The sequence below is a fragment of the Bufo gargarizans genome, chromosome 7 (genome assembly GCF_014858855.1).
Source record: "Bufo gargarizans isolate SCDJY-AF-19 chromosome 7, ASM1485885v1, whole genome shotgun sequence".
NCBI classification, from domain to species: Eukaryota; Metazoa; Chordata; class Amphibia; order Anura; family Bufonidae; genus Bufo; species Bufo gargarizans.
Genome location: NC_058086.1, coordinates 15,980,408 through 16,000,888, shown reverse-complemented (window position 1 = coordinate 16,000,888; position 20,481 = coordinate 15,980,408). Strand labels below are relative to the sequence as shown.

The following is a 20,481-nucleotide window of genomic DNA, read 5'->3' as shown; positions in this document are numbered from 1 at the left end:
GGGAAATAAAGAAGAGGACTTATCTTGAGCAGAGCTGGAGCAGACGATCCACCACAAATCAAGAGCTCCCAGGAAAGAACTATAACCCGCACAGGCCACTGGGAGAAGGAGGGATAAATAGCCTCACTAACAATGAAACCCAGTACACCTGAAGGAAGGTGAATCCAGCTCAAACCCAAATCAAAACAAACAGAGATGTCATACATGTGCAGCCAGTCTGACAGACCTCTGCACATTCACAGGGCAAGGCGTGACAATAGTAGGTTGATATCACTCAGTAGGGTATGCAGACTGATGGACTAGTTAGTCAGTGGGCATCTTGACATGTCCAAGCAGAAACTGCAGCGATAATGCCAGCCCTGCATTATCAGTGCACTTTTCCTTTTCAGAGACAGTCAAGGACCTGTTGTGACATCATGTCTACATGACTATAGGTCCTTTACTCAGTAGGAATTCCAACAGCAGTCTGAAGACCACTGGTGGCAGAATTGCTGATATATGGCATTTGTTTGGCGCTGCTGGAGAGGTATTTTGTACCGCACTAAGGTATCTGGTTCTACATGGGATAGAAAGGAAGAAGTAATGTTATTTCAAAGGAATGTGGTATACGTGTTATAATAATACATTTTCCTTGGTCATAACAGCCTTCTTGACAGTACCGATAAAAGTCTTCACACTTGATACCTCCCATTAATAAAACATTAAAACAACTGTCAAGATGCTCTTTTATTTCTAAGGCCTCTTGCACACGAATGTTTTTTTTCCGTTTACATTTCGTTTTTTGCGTTCCGTATATGGTCCGTTCATTTCAATGGGTCTGCAAAGAAAACCGAATGTACTCCGTGTGCCTTCTGTTCACGTATTTCGTTCTGTTCAAAGAGAGAACATGTCCTATTATTGTCCGCATAACGGACAAGGATAGTACTGTTCTATCAAGGGCCAGGTGTTCCATTCTGCAAAAAACTGAATGCACACGGACGTCATCCGTATTTTTTGCAGATCCGTTTTTTTTGCAGACCGCTAAATACTGAAAAAGCCATACGGTCGTGTGCAATAGGCCTAATACACTGCCATTAAAACATATGAAGTAGAAACCAATATACATTATTATGTTAGAGATGATGTTTTATCTGCTGAAGAGTAAGGGACAATGTAATGATATTCGTAAGAACTAGGTGTTCCATGGTTATAAAAGAAACAGGACCGAAGGCCAATCCATTGTGATTATTATTGTTACTATATATATGAGAGAATCTGAAGAAATTATGAAGTTTTGCTGATATGTGAATTTCCTATTCTAAAGTTCTATTGAAGTAAGGACAATTGAGACTGAGATAAGGAGTAGGATTAGTCCCTGGAGCTGGGATCCTCACCTGGGTTAACAATAAATCTGTCTAGGTGTCTACAATTCATCAGTCATGAGGTTCAAGAAAAAAGTGTAATTTTTGGGGGTTCTGTAGTGAAGATTCAGTTACTGGTCCAACAGAAAACAAAAGCAAGTCAAAGAATTTGAACCAAATCCATGTCACCTCCAAGAACTCCTTGGACCTCACAATTATCAAAGTGTTGGCCAATATTGCAGCAGCTGTAGATCCACTGCACTGACCACGTAACAACAAGTTCCTATGGATTTGTAACCCAAAACACTGAAAGTCATGTACATGTTTTAATGTACTTGGCATCCTGATTTTCCAATACATGGCATCAACTTTAATTGTCTGATTGGTGACAGTTTGATAGACAGTATGGAAGTCAAGTGGTTATTCCTGAAAAATAAACTAGAATGGTACTAGACATATTACATGTAGAGTTTCTAGTCATAATTCCCAGCAGCCCCAATTTTATTTGGGAGATTACTAAAAAACTTGAGTCCAGACTACTTTGTATTTATTTTGCTTGGCCTTTCCAGCATGAGAACTTCCTCTTGACGTGCTTTTAATACAGTAGAAGTATGGGAGTAACTCATGTTTCATCTCATATTTTTATTTTTGCCCTTTGAAAGCTATTTGAAACTTATTAGATTGGATGGCTCCATTAAATAAGAATTCATTATGGTGAATGGCTGACAAAACTTGCAGATTCATTTTTAAAGGGGTTTTCTGAGATTCTGATATGGATGACCTATCCTCAGGATAGATAATCAATATCAGATCCGTGAGGGTTTGACACCTGGGACTACCACCCATCAACTGTTTGAAGAAGCAGTGGTGCTCCAGTGAGTGACATGACCTCTCGTTAAGCCAGTGATGTCACCTTTATTGGTCATATGGCCTATGCAATATGAAGCACTGTCACTGTCCAAGGGACATCTTACTTGGTAAGATGCAGCCTCCTCAAACTGCTGATAGGCAGGGGTCCCAGGTGTTGGACTGCCGCCGATCTAATATTGATGATCTATCCTGAAAAGAGGTGATCAATATGAGAATCTTGGAAAACCCTTTTAACTCTGCATGTTACCCCAACAATAGATGCTAGCCATAATAAGCCTGTTGATAGTCCTATTCCAGAACTAATGCTGAATTTATTAGGACAAACAGACTTTAGGTACAGTGTTACACTTTCATTTATTTGCTCTGTGTGAACCAGTGTATGACTGGAATTACAGAACTGATCCAAAGCTGGACCTAGATTTAATACTGGGCTTCTTTCATAGAAGGAAGAAACTAAAGATTGGCAAGACACGCTCCACCATGTTGATCATGTGTGAAGGAATGTTCATAAATCTCATAGCACCTGATTATTCGCAATTGTTCAGAAAAGATTTATAATGAATGACTTGTTGCTCGATAAAGCCTCTATTCCTTCTTAACAAGCAAAACCTCATTCATCAAATGCTGCTCCTGCAAAGATTCATGATCGATTCAATCATCTTTAAGTGGACCCTGGATGAAAGATGCTGGTTATGATTGTCCTCAGTGCATGAGGATTTCTCCAAAACATAAAAAACCCAGCTATTGAGGGTAGGTGTGTTATTTTGTGTATAGTGGAGTTATGTAGTCCATGCTTTTCTAGTCCTCTCTTTTTTGTATGGTAGTTGTATATCCCTATGGTCTTAAAGCATACCTATTATTTTACAAAAACTTTGAAAATGTAATTTGCAATGTGTGGTCCCCTTCAATAGTCTAACTTTTACTGAATATATATCAGTTCTATCAATCTTATTGGGAGGGAAGGGATACAAATGAACTCTTAACAAGCTCTGCTTCTAATGCCATCAGATGTAAGGCAGCTATCCTATAAGTAAATGTTCAGCTCTTAAAATAAGCCTTGAGACATGACTTGGATATTAAATAAGCCAACACCTCATCTGCAGACAGCTGTTTCAGGGTGATTGCCCCTCATCAGTGCAGAGCAGAGAGTACTGGCTTAACTGGATGAGAAGCCTGTTTCCGGGAGAGATGAATATTGACTTATAGGATAGCTGCCTTACATCTGGTAGCATTAGAGGTAGAGCTTGTTAAGAGCTCATTTGCATCCCTCCCCTCCCAGAATTCCAAAGGAGCATGTATGGCCTATACGTCTCCTCACACTGATTAAGGTGCTCTCTCCCTAAGGAGAGTTAGATCCCCCCTGTCAATCTTATTGTAACACACAGAAATGCTACTGCAACATATAACCACAGCAGATGATGCCATATACTTGGTCAGGACAGCCCCGGGGAAGAAGATTCAGTCTAGATAGGAAGCAGGCAGGAAACACAACTTCAGCGTGTGTACATGTGTGAAAAGACATGTGTCTATGTCAAGTAAAGCCAAGTTCTCCACTCTGGCTGGAGCCACAAGAAGAGACATTACAGCTTTGTGGTACCTGTGTCGAGTATAAGTAACAGAGTATTAGAACCAACAGAATACTGGAGCAGCTAGCAGCAAGCAGAGCTTAAAGTGTTTGGCCCATTTCACACAATAGTGGCATATTGCTAGGATATGCTACTCATGTTAGATATGTGCGGCATCAGCTTGCCCAACTCCTTTAAAAGGGTTGTCCATGATTTTTAAATTGATGCCCTATCCTCAGGAAAGATCATCAATATCCGATCTGTGGGGGTCCGAAGATCAGCTGTTTGAAGAGGCGCCTCTTCTCTTCTGCCGTACAACCACATGTCTACCTTCTACTGCGTCCACACCTGAGATCCTCTGTACTTCAAGCGGCACTAGTCTGATGAAGGCACAGATGTGCCGAAACATCACTTTACTTTGCCGTAGCAACCACCAATTGTTTGCAAAATAAAACAAAATTGCACTTTATACAACTTGGCTGGAGTCTTTGAATCTATTATTGATAGGGGTGGGCACCCTACTCCAGCAGAAAATCCACTGTGTGCTACAAGGGCTCTGCTTGAAAAGAATAAAAATAAAATATATATCCATAGAAAAGGTTAGGCAGCACTCCTACACATGCAGCGATAGTTATATGGTGCCCGCAGTAGTCCCTCGATCCAGGACGGGTAAATAATAAAGAAAATCTGCAGCACTCCTTGAAGTAAAAAATGTGCAGTTTATTCACACATGTCAAAAATAGACAATGTTTCGGTTCTCTCACAGAACCTTTCTCAAGTCAGGTGAAACATAAAGTGCAATAGTGCCAATATAAATACATAGTAAGGTTGTTACCAATCAATTCATCAACCAATACAAACATGGTACACTCCCCTCTTGTGGACGAATAACAATTCACTCATCTGTGTCAGTTATCCATATAGACAGACTGACAAGCTCATTATACATGTGGCATAGTTCTATGTCCGTGTTACACACCTATAGTATACATTACAGTGCCAACAGTAATAAAGTGCTCAGTGCATTAAAATTCCGAACTTCTATACCTTGCTGGGGGTATATATAATCAGCTGAGTATATGACCGGCGTCTTCTCTCGTGTAGGTCCGCGGTACCTCTGCGCGTCTCGTACTCGCTACTGCGCATGTGCCAATCACTCACCAGCTGTTCGGCCTCACACGAACTATATGCGTCACCGACAGGCGGAGTTAAAGCGCCGTGTCCTCTGGCGTGCTGCGTCACTCACGCGCCAACACATCACGTGCCGGCACGTTCGTGGGCGCATCAGCCAGCGTCACTGCACTTATCTTTTCCGCCATTTTACAGCAGGGCAATATTTTGGGCAACACATTCTGTAACCGCAATTACCACCCCAGCAAGGGAAGATAACAATGCTACTACACAGTAAGATAAGTAACAAAATCCATGACATAATAATATAGATAAACAATAGACCTTTCCACAGAGTTCACCCCATACAGCGTTATGGACACGCAACAGACCATGGTTATTAAGGACGGATATTAACTGACCATTCCCCCTGTCACCCTGAATTCGACATTTAACCCTTTCGGCTTCAGAGTGTCCAGTCGAAAAATCCATCTGAGCTCTGCTTTTTTTTAAAATATTAAGTCGATCCCCCCCCCCCCCCCTCTATCCAAAGGTTTCACATGATCCAAGATCATGAATCTTAGATCATTTTCTTTATGATTTTTTTCCCCAAAATGTTTTGACACAGGCAGGTCCCTTCTCTTATTCCTAATAGATTGTCTATGGTTGTTTAACCTGGTTTTCATGTCACATGTGGTTTCACCCACATAGAGCTTTTTGCAGGGGCACCACAATACATATATCACCCATGACGAATCACAAGTGAGATAATGCCTTATGTTAAAGGTCTCATCCGTGTCTGGATGTGAGAACACTGATCCTTTGTTCATCAGTTTACAGTTCACACATCCCAGACACGGGAAAGAACCCGTACGCTTTGTCTTGAGAAATGTCTGTCTGAATTGACCCTTTTCAGGCAATCTGGAGTGCACAACCTTGTCCCTGATGTTTCCTGCTCTTTTATAAGCCATCATGGGCGGATTCTTAAAGGCGGCTATACTAGGATGGCCACTACTGAGCAATCCCCAGTGTCGCCTCACTATCTTTTCTATAGCAAGGTATAGAAGTTAGGAATTTTAATGCACTGAGCACTTTATTACTGTTGGCACTGTAATGTATACTATGGGTGTGTAACACGGACATAGAACTATGCCACATGTATAATGAGCTTGTCAGTCTGTCTATATGGATAACTGACACAGATGAGTGAATTGTTATTCGTCCACAAGAGGGGTGTGTACCATGTTTGTATTGGTTGATGAATTGATTGGTAACAACCTTACTATGTATTTATATTGGCACTATTGCACTTTATGTTTCACCTGACTTGAGAAAGGTTCTGTGAGAGAACCGAAACGTTGTCTATTTTTGACATGTGTGAATAAACTGCACATTTTTTACTTCAAGGAGTGCTGCAGATTTTCTTTATTTTATATATATATATATATATATATATATATATATACATATATTACAGTTTAAATCTGTTTACTGCATCCTCTTTCGGACATGGTTTGTCGCCCACCCACGTTCCTCGAACATTATATAATACACCAATAGAGAGGCATACCATTCCAGGTAGCAGTTAAATCTGGGCCCTGGTACGTTAGAAGACACCAACTGTACACATGGTCGGGCTGTGATACAGATTTAGTATTGCAGCTCAGAAGCTTTAAGTTACACCTCTACATGAAATTTCTACCAATATAATATTTTCCATTTTCGGCAGTACATCATATAGAACAATCCATTACCATCACATAAAAAAATCACACAGTGGTTCTTGGTTTTCATAAGAAATTTATTGCAAATATAGAAATAGAATTTTTTTTCCATCCACTGATCCTTTTTCTTGCCTGGTTTAGGAGCAATCGTGTATCATTAACACAAAATTTGGAAAGACAGCAAACTAGAGGACATTCGGATTCCTCCTCATCCTCATAAGATAAGGGACACATGACTACTGGTATCTGCTGGGTCACAGAAGGACGTGAAATAATAAGCGGAAAGGTTTGCAGAAGGCTAAGATTAATGTAAAGTTACTAAAACAACATTGGATAATTAGCAGTGGCGTATGCAATCTAATGGGAATCATTTTTCAAGGCCGTTCATATTAGAAACGTGTGATATAACAGTTTCAGCGCCTACCACAGAGTCTAGGTTACTAGGTCAAGAGAACTATTTTCATTTGATATTCAATCTTCCTTTAATTCTATATCGATTATTAATAGTCAAAAGAAATGTTAATTTAATCAGTATATTGATTTCCTAATTCCATTGAACACACAAAGAACTGAGGGCAAATCATAATCCAGTCCTTACCTTTTTATCAAATGTGAGTTAATCTGCAATTATGGGTCACATTTTTGTTAAAACTCCGTTAAAGGGATTATCCAGGAATTTCCATAGCAAAAATAGTCTGCTTTTTTCCCCAATCTGATGGCTGTGTCTGGTACTGCAGCTTCATTTGAAAACCCATTTAAAAAGTACTGTATATAATCAAGGCTGAGATGTACTTTTTTTTTTTTTGTGATGGGGGGAAATGTATTACTTTATACTCTTGAACATCTCTGCTTGCTGTCATTCAAGTGAAACTTTCAGTAGTTACCTCATGTGGATGCCTATTTGTCCTAGTCTTGTGATAGACACATAGACTGGTTTCAAGACACTGAACTGGTAACTGTCATATAAATTTAAGGGGCTGAGCACCTTATTGATCATCACATGACCAGGGAAGATTTATATCTCGCTAAAGGTTCCTATTGAATGATTGCAAGTAGAGATCTTGATTATCATGATGAATGTTCATTTAGCTGTCCTGGTAACAACCATCATTTATTACGTATTTTTCCACTCATACAATACTGCAGGACTAATTTTGCTTGATATCTGAAAAGGCTTTTAGAACTGTCAGTCAGAGATGAACGGAAACTACAGAAGCGAATGCAAGAAATGGAAACTTACAAGAGATAGCACTCAGTAACTTCCATCTCTTTTAATGAGAAGTGACTCCAGAGGATTGCCACTTCTCCAGTATTATCGAGACTGGTTGCAGTTGTTCACTGATGTCTCAATTTGGCTTGGCTTTGTGGCAATCTCTTTAAAAATTTGAACTTTAATCACTGCCATTAAATCATTTATCATGGAATATGTGTAGATGCAGTATCATGTGATTCTGTTGGCTACACATGAAGGAGATGTGTGGCACAAGATGACTGTCTTTAAAAAAAAAAGTGATATTCAGTCACAAGATGTTTAACCTTTGTATGTGTATATGCAGCCACTCAGTGGTTGTGTTGTGAATTGCAGTCTTTTAAGAGTTTTGCTAGCATTTTATGATATTGTATTGAATTGGTTTCATGTAAAATTGGTGTCTGAATTCACGCAAAGGTAAGGGTGAACACATCTGTATGTTTAAATCTGTACATATAGGTCCATAAACAGGTGAATTTGTCATATGGAGTGTAGTTAAAGAGGGCGCAGAGGTATGGGGCAGCTCCTTCCAGCTGTGGGTTTTTTGGAGACTCTTGCCACCTAAGAAGGCACCAGTCTTATAAACGGCACATTGTAGGTTCGAAGGAATCCCAGATGCTTCCAGTCGCATATCTTTTTAATTTCACCATCATCAAATGGAAATCGTCTTATGCATTATATAAAATGTACTGAAGTTGAGGTCGGTGGTTGTTGAAAAATAGAAAAACATGGCTGCCTAATTCCAACAACATGTAACACCTGTCCACAGGTTGTCTCTTCTATTGCAGCTCAGCTCCAATTAAATGAAGAGAGCTGAGCTCCAATACCACAAGGAAGGTGTTTTCAAGTCAGCCCCTTTAAGGTTACGACCACATGGTCTGGCCGTGATCCTTTCAGGTTGCGGCCAGCTGCGGTCAAGAACTGCATGGCCAATAATCTAATGAAGACTGCACTGTATAAGCAGTTTGAATTCTTAATGGCAACATGGCATCTTCAATACCGTGCGGAATTAAGAATTCAGACTGCCTATACAGTGCAGTCTAAATTAGTTAAATATCAGGCAATTGGGGCCTAATTGGCCTTGCGGTTATTGGCCATAGCTGGCCGCACCCCGAACGGATCATGACCATGCCGTATGGTCGTACCCTAAGGATATATTTCCACAGGTTATAATTTCTTTAGAAAAATTCTGCTATGAATCAGCAAAGCCATTGTGAGTTACATATGGATTGGTCATGGATTTTGCTGTGGATTTGTACCCTATGCAATGAACAACTGTATAGTTCACAATCCTCAGCCTAATCTGAGATGCCGCAGGTAAAATTGCGTGTACTGTAGATTTTGCATCAATTTTTTTGCAGCAGAGCATTGAGATTGATGAGATGAGCTGCTGCTGTAAATGCTGAAGAATTTCCATTGGCAATTTCGTGCTCGAAAATCCACGGCATATTGGCTCTTTGGGAACTTACACGATGCTGCATTCCACCTGACCACCTTTAGTTGTGTTTACCTGTGAGAAAGGCCTGGTTGTAATTTGAATAATTGAATTCTTTTATACACACATTTATAAAAAGGATAGCTTATCAGATGAAGGGACCTATTAAGTCTTGACATATCTTATTCAGAAAAACAGCAGCATTCTAATCATCACTTCCCACCATGGCTTCACGATTAATTCTTCTGGTGCTGCTTAAAGGAGTAATGAATGGATGTCACAAAAACAGACGTGGCTACCAGGTATCTAATTATAAGCTAGGATATCCATTCATTACTCACTTGCCTCAAGTTCCCCCATGCCAATTTTATACAGGGAAGGTCAATGATAAGCTAAAATATTGCTGCTCTACTTGCTGGACAGATGTAACCTTAAGGCTTTGCCTAAGGTTATGGTTGTCCAATTAGTTCTTATAACAGGAAATTGTATGGCATATCTTATTTTTAACAATTATTTTGACCCAATTCTGCAATGGATACCTATACAATGCTGACCAGTATACAGTATATATAGTGAGTGATTGCAATATACCTTGACACTAGTATTGAATCAGTTATTACATCAGACACATAGTTCATGACTGCAATGTCAGGAGGGCTTCTTCTGCTTCCCCCCACTCCACTCTGCAGTTACTGATGTGTACAAGTGACCATTCTGAGAGGTAGAGGAAGGCAGGGGGAGAGGTCCTAAACTAAACACTAGAAACTTAACTTATTGTTGTCCATGGACCATGAGCCATATATTTAATACCAAATATGGAATTTGACCCTATATTATAGGATTAGAAAATCAATCTCTAAAAGAAGTTCCCAAACTAACTGAGTAAGAATTAATTCCGTCATTGGCTCTAAATATTAGGCACATAAACAGAGCTATATTATGACCATGTGGTCTTTATTCATTGAAACCTCTTTATATTTTTGAATGTCATCCAGTGATCTGATGCTCACAAAAGCCTTTGTCAGAAGATTGTGGTGCATTGCACAACGTGTGATTTAATAAAGCGAAAAGTGCAGCTAAAAATGGAAGAGAAAATATGTAGTGGACCAGGAGTTGTCCTAAAAAGAGAAGTCCTTTGTCAAGATATAGAGCCACCTATCTGTAATTTGGTTAATTATGATATTTGCCTAAATTGTCTTACCATAGGAAAACCTGTTATGGATTATAGTCAACAATCTGAAAAGAAAATACTTCATCAACCAATGTTTTTAAGCAACAGAATAATATTATTTTTGTCTCTTTTTTTTTTTTGCTTTCTAATAGAATAAATCTAAAGATTAGATGCCAATAATTGCTTACCTAGTCTCCGAATGAAGTTGCAGGTATTAACCATATCTCTCCTGCTTAGTTCTGCTGACAATTTTTCAAGGAGGGTCAACACATTGGCCAGAAGATAGAGATCATGGAAGCCTCCTCTTCAAACTGATCTCCTGGGATACAGTAGTCATCATACAGATGTGTTTCTCGTTACTTTTCCCATTGGCTCAAAATATCCCAAGATGGGTGGTGTGAGATGACCAGCTTTTTAAAACACAGAGTTTTGTGATGCTTTCCCGCAAGATGTCTATCTATATGTGTCTATGTCTGGTCACCCAGTGGTTGTGAGGTAAATTATAGCTTATTTAAGGGTTTGGTAGCATGTCATGTTATGGTAATCCATAACGAAGTAGGAGCTGAGGTAAAAGTAGACATTTTGAACATGACCCTGACTGTCAAACATCAAATAGGGTGGAATAAAGCAAATCCATATTATTTTGTGCAGGGCATGTGGATATAGACACCGGTTAATCTGTTATGATTACTTTTGGGCCAATGTCAGACCAATTATCCTTCTCAGACAGCATGTGTACTAAGCAGTCCTGTGGAAATGTTAACATTTGATCACATCCAACTTTGACTACTGGCTTCACTACAATATCCTACAACGTATGCCTTTGTGTATTGGTTATGATGTGCTATGCATTTTTTCTCCATTTTTTCTCCACCTACTATGATATGTAGCTGCTTACTTAAAGAGAAAAAAATGTGCTAGATGCCATCACCTTGTGGTATTATATTTCCTTTCGGATTCCCATTCATTTCACTTACTTGTCAGACTACATGTTGGAAAAATCAGATGAAGGGCCAAGGATCTGCTGAGAAAACCTACAGCCTCCTTCTTTTTGTGTTATGTAATAAATCCCACTGCCTTGAATCTCATGTAACTGTTCTTAGCAGAATTGACAAATTGCAGTATCAATCCTATGGCAAACCTATTGAAACTCTTTTTTGTTTCACATCAGAAACAATGACCATTGCAAAGCCAAATTCTGTACTTTTAGGTGCTAAAGGTCAATTATCAGTACATGACTGATACATGAATTTACATGGAATATTTCTGGAGTCCATATTATGTTTACTTTTTTTTTTCATTAGAAAATGCAATTTCAGGATAATGCATTATATTTACGGACACAGTAAAGTGGATTGCAAATTTTTGCCTTCTAGACCCCATCAGATACCAGCCAGTCCTTAGCAGTCAGGATATCTCCATCTGTCATGCTAGATTTATTTTAAAAGTGAAATGTGCCGAGTGCTTTTATATTTCTTTCTGTCTTCATCATAAGTGTTTTTTCAGCTTTTTTTCATTTTTTTTTACACTAACGCATGCAAAAATACAGTTCCCATCTCCTGTCTTGAAAATCATTGGCCAAAAGTCTTGTGTACATTCCCCTCCATCCCTTTTTCCCCAAACTCTCCCATGCCCCCAATTCCACCCTAAAAACAGTAAAACAAAAGCTGAAACAGAGTATGTCTCTGAAACCACAGCAGTAAACCTTTAAATTATACCTGCAGCTTACTCACAATACAGGCATCCATTTTGATGGCTGAAAAGTATTCAGGATCAGGAGAGTATCGGTTGAGAGAATGGACTGCTATCACTGAGATACCTTATATTATTTGATCTGTGTGAATTAGTACTTTCAATTTGCCACAAAATGACTGCCTCTGATGTATGTGAGCATTTTGTATTCTTTAACATAAAAAAAATAATAACCTAAAAACGCCATACGGCCGTTAGCTTCTAAAAAGTCAAAAAACACTGGGCAATGTAAAAGTGACAAAGTTAAAACCATGCACTGATAAACTACAGAGATATATGTTGCAAGCTGACATCATGAAAATAGGTGGATGGAATAAGCGGACCCCAACATACAGCTTATATTATGTCATCTTTGAATCCAAAGGTGCATTTGAAGACAAACCCTTGAAGACTAGAAAAATCTCAGAGTGCAAAGATGTTATTCTGGAAGGTCAAATTCTGCTATATTCATCTATGTGCCTTATTTGACCCCCTCAGCTATATCCTCAGATATGTTATCACTATATAATCTATTCTCTGTACTACTATTATATTATATTATGTCAACAATTTGGACACCCTAACATTTTTTTTCATCTAGTGTATGTTGATTGAAAGATAGTAGATGGTTTATGGTCAGGGCGAGGCTTAGCTAAGGAGGTGCGGTTTAACATTTATAGTCTCCTACAACGGCCAGGTCTCCTTCTGCTGCTAGTTGTCTTAAAGCCAAACATGGTTTTTTTAGATGAAGGTCGGAGGAAATGGACGCTCTCTTGAGACACCTATAGAATTATTTATGCACGATATATCACAATTTGAATGGAATATAAGACAAGGATATGATCATTGGATATTGAGGGAAGAATTGTTGGGATTTTTCTATACTTATTGTTCCTTTAAAACATCATATCCCTATTGCTAATCTTAAAGTAGCCAACTCCGAGTACTCTATGTAAACAAAGGCATACACATACTTTAGTAAGAAGTTCTAGGGAGCCACAGGAACCTGTGTAAGCTAAATGTGCTTCATAGCCTACCGTAGACAATGCTATTGCAAATGTAATAGATTTTATGCTATTTAGCAACCACAGGTTGAAAATGATTTTGATTTACTTTCACACATACTGTATATTACTATCACAAACTGTAACATTGTAAGATGAGTCAAAGATATTTAGCACCTTCCCCATGGCTAGTTAAACACACTGAGAAATATAATATAACGGAAGAATAAGAGGTAAAGTCATAAGTCTGCACACATAAGCAATGAAACAGGGCCACTATGAAATTGTAAATTGCAAATATAACTTTTTATACAAAAATTTGCAAACTAATTCATGTTTGATATACATTTTTGGAGAAATGGGAGGTTTTTCAGTCCATATTAAAATCGCATATACTGGAATTTATTATGCCGACTCAAACTTCTCCAGTAATCATGGTCAACATACATTACCTGTACGTTACAGAGCATTTCATGATACTTTGGAAAAGCTGTTTTTAGATCACGATGACAAATCTCATTTAAGGTTACTATTTCATTATTGTAAGCAGGACAGACTATTTTCCAGAGGTCTGGGAAGAAAATTCACCATCACATTAGATTGCTGCTTTAATGCCAGCTTTGTGTCATTCCTATCAATTTATACAAGTAGTGAAGAAACTATAGGAGAAGATTATTATTTGAAAATTATTAGAGGAATGGCACTCTGTGAGTGGGAGAGTACATGACATCAGCTTGCAACATTCAGAGCAATACATATCATTTTTTTCAACAAAATGATAAAAATTAAAGAAAATCTTTAGCAACAAAAATATGTAAATAGAAAGAAAGTCACCAATACAGTGTGTGGAGACGTGGGGGGAAGTGTTAAAAAGGGGAGGAGGTCTGTGCCAGAAAATTCCCTGTGCAGAACTCACAATCTCTTTGTCTCCCCTCTGTGAGGGAACATCCCCACCTCCAATGTAAACTTTAATTGCAAACTGTAGTGCTTCAGCACCACAATTCTCAGCTGAGACGTGTCCACAGCCATAGCCGGCTCTAAGCACCTTGACAGGTGTAATTTACAGTTTCTGTTGAGCAGACACTCCCTTCCAGTAATCCAAGATATCGTGCAAGTCCTCTCCTTTCGCAAACTGGACCTTTTTGCGCAGGGCATGTCCAGCTGCTATGTAGACCTCTTCCCGGGTGTGTTTTTTATAAGGACGGAAGCGTTCCCAAATCTTGTGGGTGTTTTCAGTGGAGTACTCTGGACTGGAGGAGTATCCAGAGAAATTGTGTCTCGGTGACAGTTGGGAGTAGCTAGAGTCTCTCTTAGAACGTGACAGTGGCTTCAGAAAGCTGACTCTCTCGCTTAATGTATCAGCGCTTTCCTCGTAATACAGAGCAGGAAAGGAGTGGCGGTGTTCACTACAGTGATAGGAAGGCTTGACATCTAAATGGTGGACTCCAGAAGAAGATACTAATGGAAGGCGATCCATAGGGCTATTCATGGGGCTGCTCTTCTCGATATACTTGGAGTCACACTTTAGAGACTGATCTGGTACATCCAAGCTAAATACCCTGGCACTTTTAATGGAGCCACTAGACGAAATGCTGCAACGTTTCTTCGCAACTGTGGCAGCGTCTGCACTTAGCTGGCGCTGAAGAGGGTGAACGCCCTCTTTGTATGGAGGAGAGAGGAAGCTCAACCGCTCTAGGTGACCCGAAGAGCTGGCTGGGATTGACTGGCAATCGTAACCCAGCTCCGGGTCCCCCCCGCCTAAAAAAGAAGCCGTGTCTAGTTTTAGGGCATCAATACAATTATTGATAATTTGGTTCACTTTATCTACCTCCTTGGCAATTGTTGATATCTCAGATGCTGAGCCCTCACCATTGTCTAGTTCCCGAAAATCTTCTTCATCTTCATCTCCTCCTGAAATCCCTCTTTGACCTCTTTCTAGCCCTTCTCCACTTCTTACTTCCATGTAGTTAGTTCCCTTTGGACCTTTAGGCGTTCCCATTTGAGAATTCATAGGTTTAGAAAGACCTTTATCTCCACCTCCAAGCCCAGACACTGAAGTGGGCAGTGAAGAAATGCGAGATATAGGGATGGGATGCTCTGACATCTTCTGTGAAGAATGGGCTCCCAGACATGGATCAATATCTGAACCATACCGCATTTCAAGAATAGTCTTTTTAACATTGAGTGATTTTTTTTTCTCCTCTTGCATCCTTTTCTTCCTTAAGCAGTAATACACTACTCCCAGTATGATAACCATACCAAAGAGGCAGCCCAATATGGTCATGATATAGTGTGTAGTAGTGGAAGCGTTAGGGGAAAATTCTTCCTTCTCCTTAGAACGAGTGAATACAAAGAGGCAGGTATGGTTGTAGCGTTTTGAATTGCGTATGGAAGCCACACAGAAAGTGTAATTTACATGAGCCTTCAACTTATCTAAGGTTATATATTCCTTCTTGTGCTTCAAAGTTGTCACATCATATACAAAACTGTTATTATACTGCACCAGAATGTACATCTTTTTATATGGATATGGAATAGTGACAATCAAAGTAGCTGAACTTCCAGTCACATGATGAATTTCAATGGTGGGCATAACAGATGAGTCTGTGGTGGAGGGAGGTGTTGGCTCAGGATAAAGAACGTCCCCAGGACTATAGCCAGAATTTTCATCTGGATCATGTAAGGAATCTGGTATGAATGGAGTCGGCCTTTCACGTGGTACAGAAAATATTCCTCCATTTTTGCATCGAGCCTGAAGAACAGTTATAGCATTCCGACTGTGGTGAGGCCTGGGGCTTAAGAGTGGGTAACCAGCAAACTCTCTAGGACTTTCACACTGTAAACGATCATAATTTCTAGTAAAATTGTTAAACATGACAAGCCAATCAAGAAAGCCATATAGTTCGCAACCACAATGAAAAGGATTTCCAGCCAGTTCGCATGCCATTAGTGCTGGAAGACCAACAAAGGTAGAACTGTCCAGCTTTTGGAGTCGATTAGAAGATAAGTCAATGCTTATAAGGCTTAAACATTCGGAGAAAGCTCCTGGGGTTACCACCTCAATCAGGTTATGCTGAACAAAGAGAAATTGTAATCTGGGCATACCCCTAAGCATTCCCTCAGACAAATTGGTTAACTTGTTATAACCAAGCTGAAGAATCTGTAAATTGGATTGTCCAAGGAAGGCTCCATCTTCAATGTAGGAGATCTCATTCTTGGTTAGGTTCAGATCTGTCAGGTTTCCAAAGCGAGATAGGGAAGCATAACCAATTATCTTTAACTTATTTTCATTAAGCCTGAGATCATGAACTGTACTATTGATATGCTGAGGAATGGTCTCATAAGGTGGTTGATTCTGACTACATATGGCCAACCAGACATAACCTTTATCCCCCTCAATCAACCAGCAATCGCTGTGTGCTCCTGGTGGGAGGTAAGAAAAACAAAAAGTTATTGTCACAAAGACCCACCAGCATGCCATAATAGCCATATCAAGATTGAAGGGCTAAGGCAAGAGATGATGTCCAAATCTGGAGTTTTTGCCTAAATTAGAGAAGTTTTTGTTCCACAGTCATTCTGGAGATTTTGTGCATCATGTTCTACAGGACAGGATATGAGAGCAAGCCTCTTTTAAATATAACAATCTAAACAACTAGGTTGTTCCTCGTTATCAACAGCTACTCATTTGTATCTTCGTATCTTCTATCAAGCCTTGGTAACTGAGAAAGGACTGAAGGAATGATTGGAGAAAGAAGACAGAGAATGAGTATGTGAGTGCCAGCCGACTCTCTGCCCTGGGATGTAGATTTTAAGAGAAGAATCCGTCTCTGTGTCTGTCCCAGCTGCCACCAAAATCTGAAAAAGAAGAGACAAGACTACGTCAGCAATGGAGGAAACGGGAGGGAGAGATTGAATGAAAAGCAGATGCTTGGAGGCAGAAAAGAGATGGATATAGGAAGGAAAGAAAGACATAGTGTCATAGATGGGACTAAAAGTGACAGAAGAGATTGTAGATAATGAATAAAAGAAAAGATAGCATGCAAGAGAGAGAAAAACTGAGGGACTAGGCAAGTGGAAGTAGGTGATAAATATGTAAATGATCCTCACGCTACACAGAAGGGGGAGTTGGAGGGAGATTAGAAGGAGATATAGCAGCAATCAAAGCCAGTGGGTTGAAAGATAAAGAGAGGAAGAGTGAAAGAATGAGGATTGAAGAGGTTGATGTAAATTAAAGTCGACAAAAACCAGCACAAAATCAACTCAGCTCTAGGGATGAGCGAACCCGAACTGTATAGTTCGGGTTCGTACCGAATTTTGGGGTGTCCGTGACACGGACCCGAACCCGGACATTTTCGTAAAAGTCCGGGTTCGGGTTCGGTGTTCGTCGCTTTCTTCGCGCTTTTGTGACGCTTTCTTGGCGCTTTTTGAAAGGCTGCAAAGCAGCCAATCAACAAGCGTCATACTACTTGCCCCAAGAGGCCATCACAGCCATGCCTACTATTGGCATGGCTGTGATTGGCCAGAGCACCATGTGACCCAGCCTCTATTTAAGCTGGAGTCACATAGCGCCGCCCGTCACTCTGCTCTGATTAGCGTAGGGAGAGGTTGCGGCTGCGACAGTAGGGCGAGATTAGGCAGATTAACTCCTCCAAAGGACTTGATTAACTGATCGATCTGCAGCTGTGGATCATTGAGCTGCTGATCCTCAATTGCTCACTGTTTTTAGGCTGCACAGACCGTTTGTCAGTCTCATTTTTCTGGGGTGATCGGCGGCCATTTTGTGTCTTGTGGTGCGCCAGCACAAGCTGCGACCAAGTGCATTTAACCCTCAATGGTGTGGTTGTTTTTTGGCTAAAGCCTACATCAGGGTGAAGCTGTGACACCAAGTGCATTTAACCAGCAATAGTCTGTTCATTTTTTGGCCATATCCCAGTCTAATTCTGTCACTAAATCCATACCGGTCACCCAGCGCCTAAATACTAGGCCTCAAATTTATATCCAGCTAAATCTGTCCCTAGTGCTGTAGCTGGGCGAGTTATTTAGTGTCCGTTCAAGCACATTTCTTGTTCTGGGTTGAAATACAATTCCCAATTTAGCAATTTCATAATTTAGTGGTTCCTGCTATATCAGAGCTCTTTGAAATCTATCCCAAAAAGGGTATATAATATTGAAGGTGCACATAGGGTCATTCAGAGTAACTTCACACACACCCGCTACTGTGTATTTCCAAGTCTAATTCTGTCACTAAATCCATACCGGTGACCCAGCGCCTAAATACTAGGCCTCAAATTTAATTCCCTCTAAATCTCTCGTTACCCACCGCTGTACTGTTGTTGCTGGGCAAGATATTTAGTGTCCGTCAAAGCACATTTTTTGTTCTGGGTTGAAGTACAATTCCCAATTTAGCAATTTCATAATTTAGTGGTTTCTGCTATATCAGAGCTATTTGAAATCTATCCCAAAAAGGGTATATAATATTGAAGGTGCACATAGGGTCATTCAGAATAACTTCACACACACCCGCTACTGTGTATTTCCAAGTCTAATTCTGTCACTAAACCCATACCTGTCACCCAGCGCCTAAATACTAGGCCTCAAATTTAAATCCCTCTAAATCTCTCGTTACCGTTGTCCTGTTGTAGCTGGGAAAGTTATTTAGTGCCCGTCAAAGCACATTTTTTGTTCTGGGTTGAAGTACAATTCCCAATTTAGCAATTTCATAATTTAGTGGTTCCTGCTATATCAGAGCTATTTGAAATCTATCCCAAAAAGGGTATATAATATTGAAGGTGCACATAGGGTCATTCAGAATAACTTCACACACACCCGCTACTGTGTATTTCCAAGTCTAATTCTGTCACTAAATCCATACCGGTGACCCAGCGCCTAAATACTAGGCCTCAAATTTAATTCCCTCTAAATCTCTCGTTACCCACCGCTGTACTGTTGTTGCTGGGCAAGATATTTAGTGTCCGTCAAAGCACATTTTTTGTTCTGGGTTGAAGTACAATTCCCAATTTAGCAATTTCATAATTTAGTGGTTTCTGCTATATCAGAGCTATTTGAAATCTATCCCTAAAAGGGTATATAATATTGAAGGTGCACATAGGGTCATTCAGAATAACTTCACACACACCCGCTACTGTGTATTTCCAAGTCTAATTCTGTCACTAAACCCATACCTGTCACCCAGCGCCTAAATACTAGGCCTCAAATTTATATCCAGCTAAATCTGTCCCTAGTGCTGTAGCTGGGCGAGTTATTTAGTGTCCGTTCAAGCACATTTCTTGTTCTGGGTTGAAATACAATTCCCAATTTAGCAATTTCATAATTTAGTGGTTCCTGCTATATCAGAGCTCTTTGAAATCTATCCCAAAAAGGGTATATAATATTGAAGGTGCACATAGGGTCATTCAGAGTAACTTCACACACACCCGCTACTGTGTATTTCCAAGTCTAATTCTGTCACTAAATCCATACCGGTGACCCAGCGCCTAAATACTAGGCCTCAAATTTAATTCCCTCTAAATCTCTCGTTACCCACCGCTGTACTGTTGTTGCTGGGCAAGATATTTAGTGTCCGTCAAAGCACATTTTTTGTTCTGGGTTGAAGTACAATTCCCAATTTAGCAATTTCATAATTTAGTGGTTTCTGCTATATCAGAGCTATTTGAAATCTATCCCAAAAAGGGTATATAATATTGAAGGTGCACATAGGGTCATTCAGAATAACTTCACACACACCCGCTACTGTGTATTTCCAAGTCTAATTCTGTCACTAAACCCATACCTGTCACCCAGCGCCTAAATACTAGGCCTCAAATTTAAATCCCTCTAAATCTCTCGTTACCGTTGTCCTGTTGTAGCTGGGAAAGTTATTTAGTGCCCGTCAAAGCACATTTTTTGTTCTGGGTTGAAGTACAATTCCCAATTTAGCAATTTCATAATTTAGTGGTTCCTGCTATATCAGAGCTATTTGAAATCTATCCCAAAAAGGGTATATAATATTGAAGGTGCACATAGGGTCATTCAGAATAACTTCACACACACCCGCTACTGTGTATTTCCAAGTCTAATTCTGTCACTAAATCCATACCGGTGACCCAGCGCCTAAATACTAGGCCTCAAATTTAATTCCCTCTAAATCTCTCGTTACCCACCGGTGTACTGTTGTTGCTGGGCAAGATATTTAGTGTCCGTCAAAGCACATTTTTTGTTCTGGGTTGAAGTACAATTCCCAATTTAGCAATTTCATAATTTAGTGGTTTCTGCTATATCAGAG

General features: G+C 39.9%; 1 protein-coding gene across 1 annotated transcript in view; it reads right to left on the bottom strand.

Moving 5' to 3' along the window:
- Nucleotides 1-12,410: 12,410 nt before the first annotated feature.
- The window catches only part of ELFN2 (extracellular leucine rich repeat and fibronectin type III domain containing 2), a 172,882-nt gene continuing 164,811 nt past the window's right edge, over nt 12,411-20,481 (bottom strand). Inside the window, exon 2 of the mRNA XM_044301931.1 lies at nt 12,411-17,054. Coding sequence (XP_044157866.1) covers nt 14,260-16,689 — 2,430 coding nt within the window. The 5' untranslated portion in view covers nt 16,690-17,054 and the 3' untranslated portion in view covers nt 12,411-14,259. The remainder of the gene's footprint in view (nt 17,055-20,481) is intronic.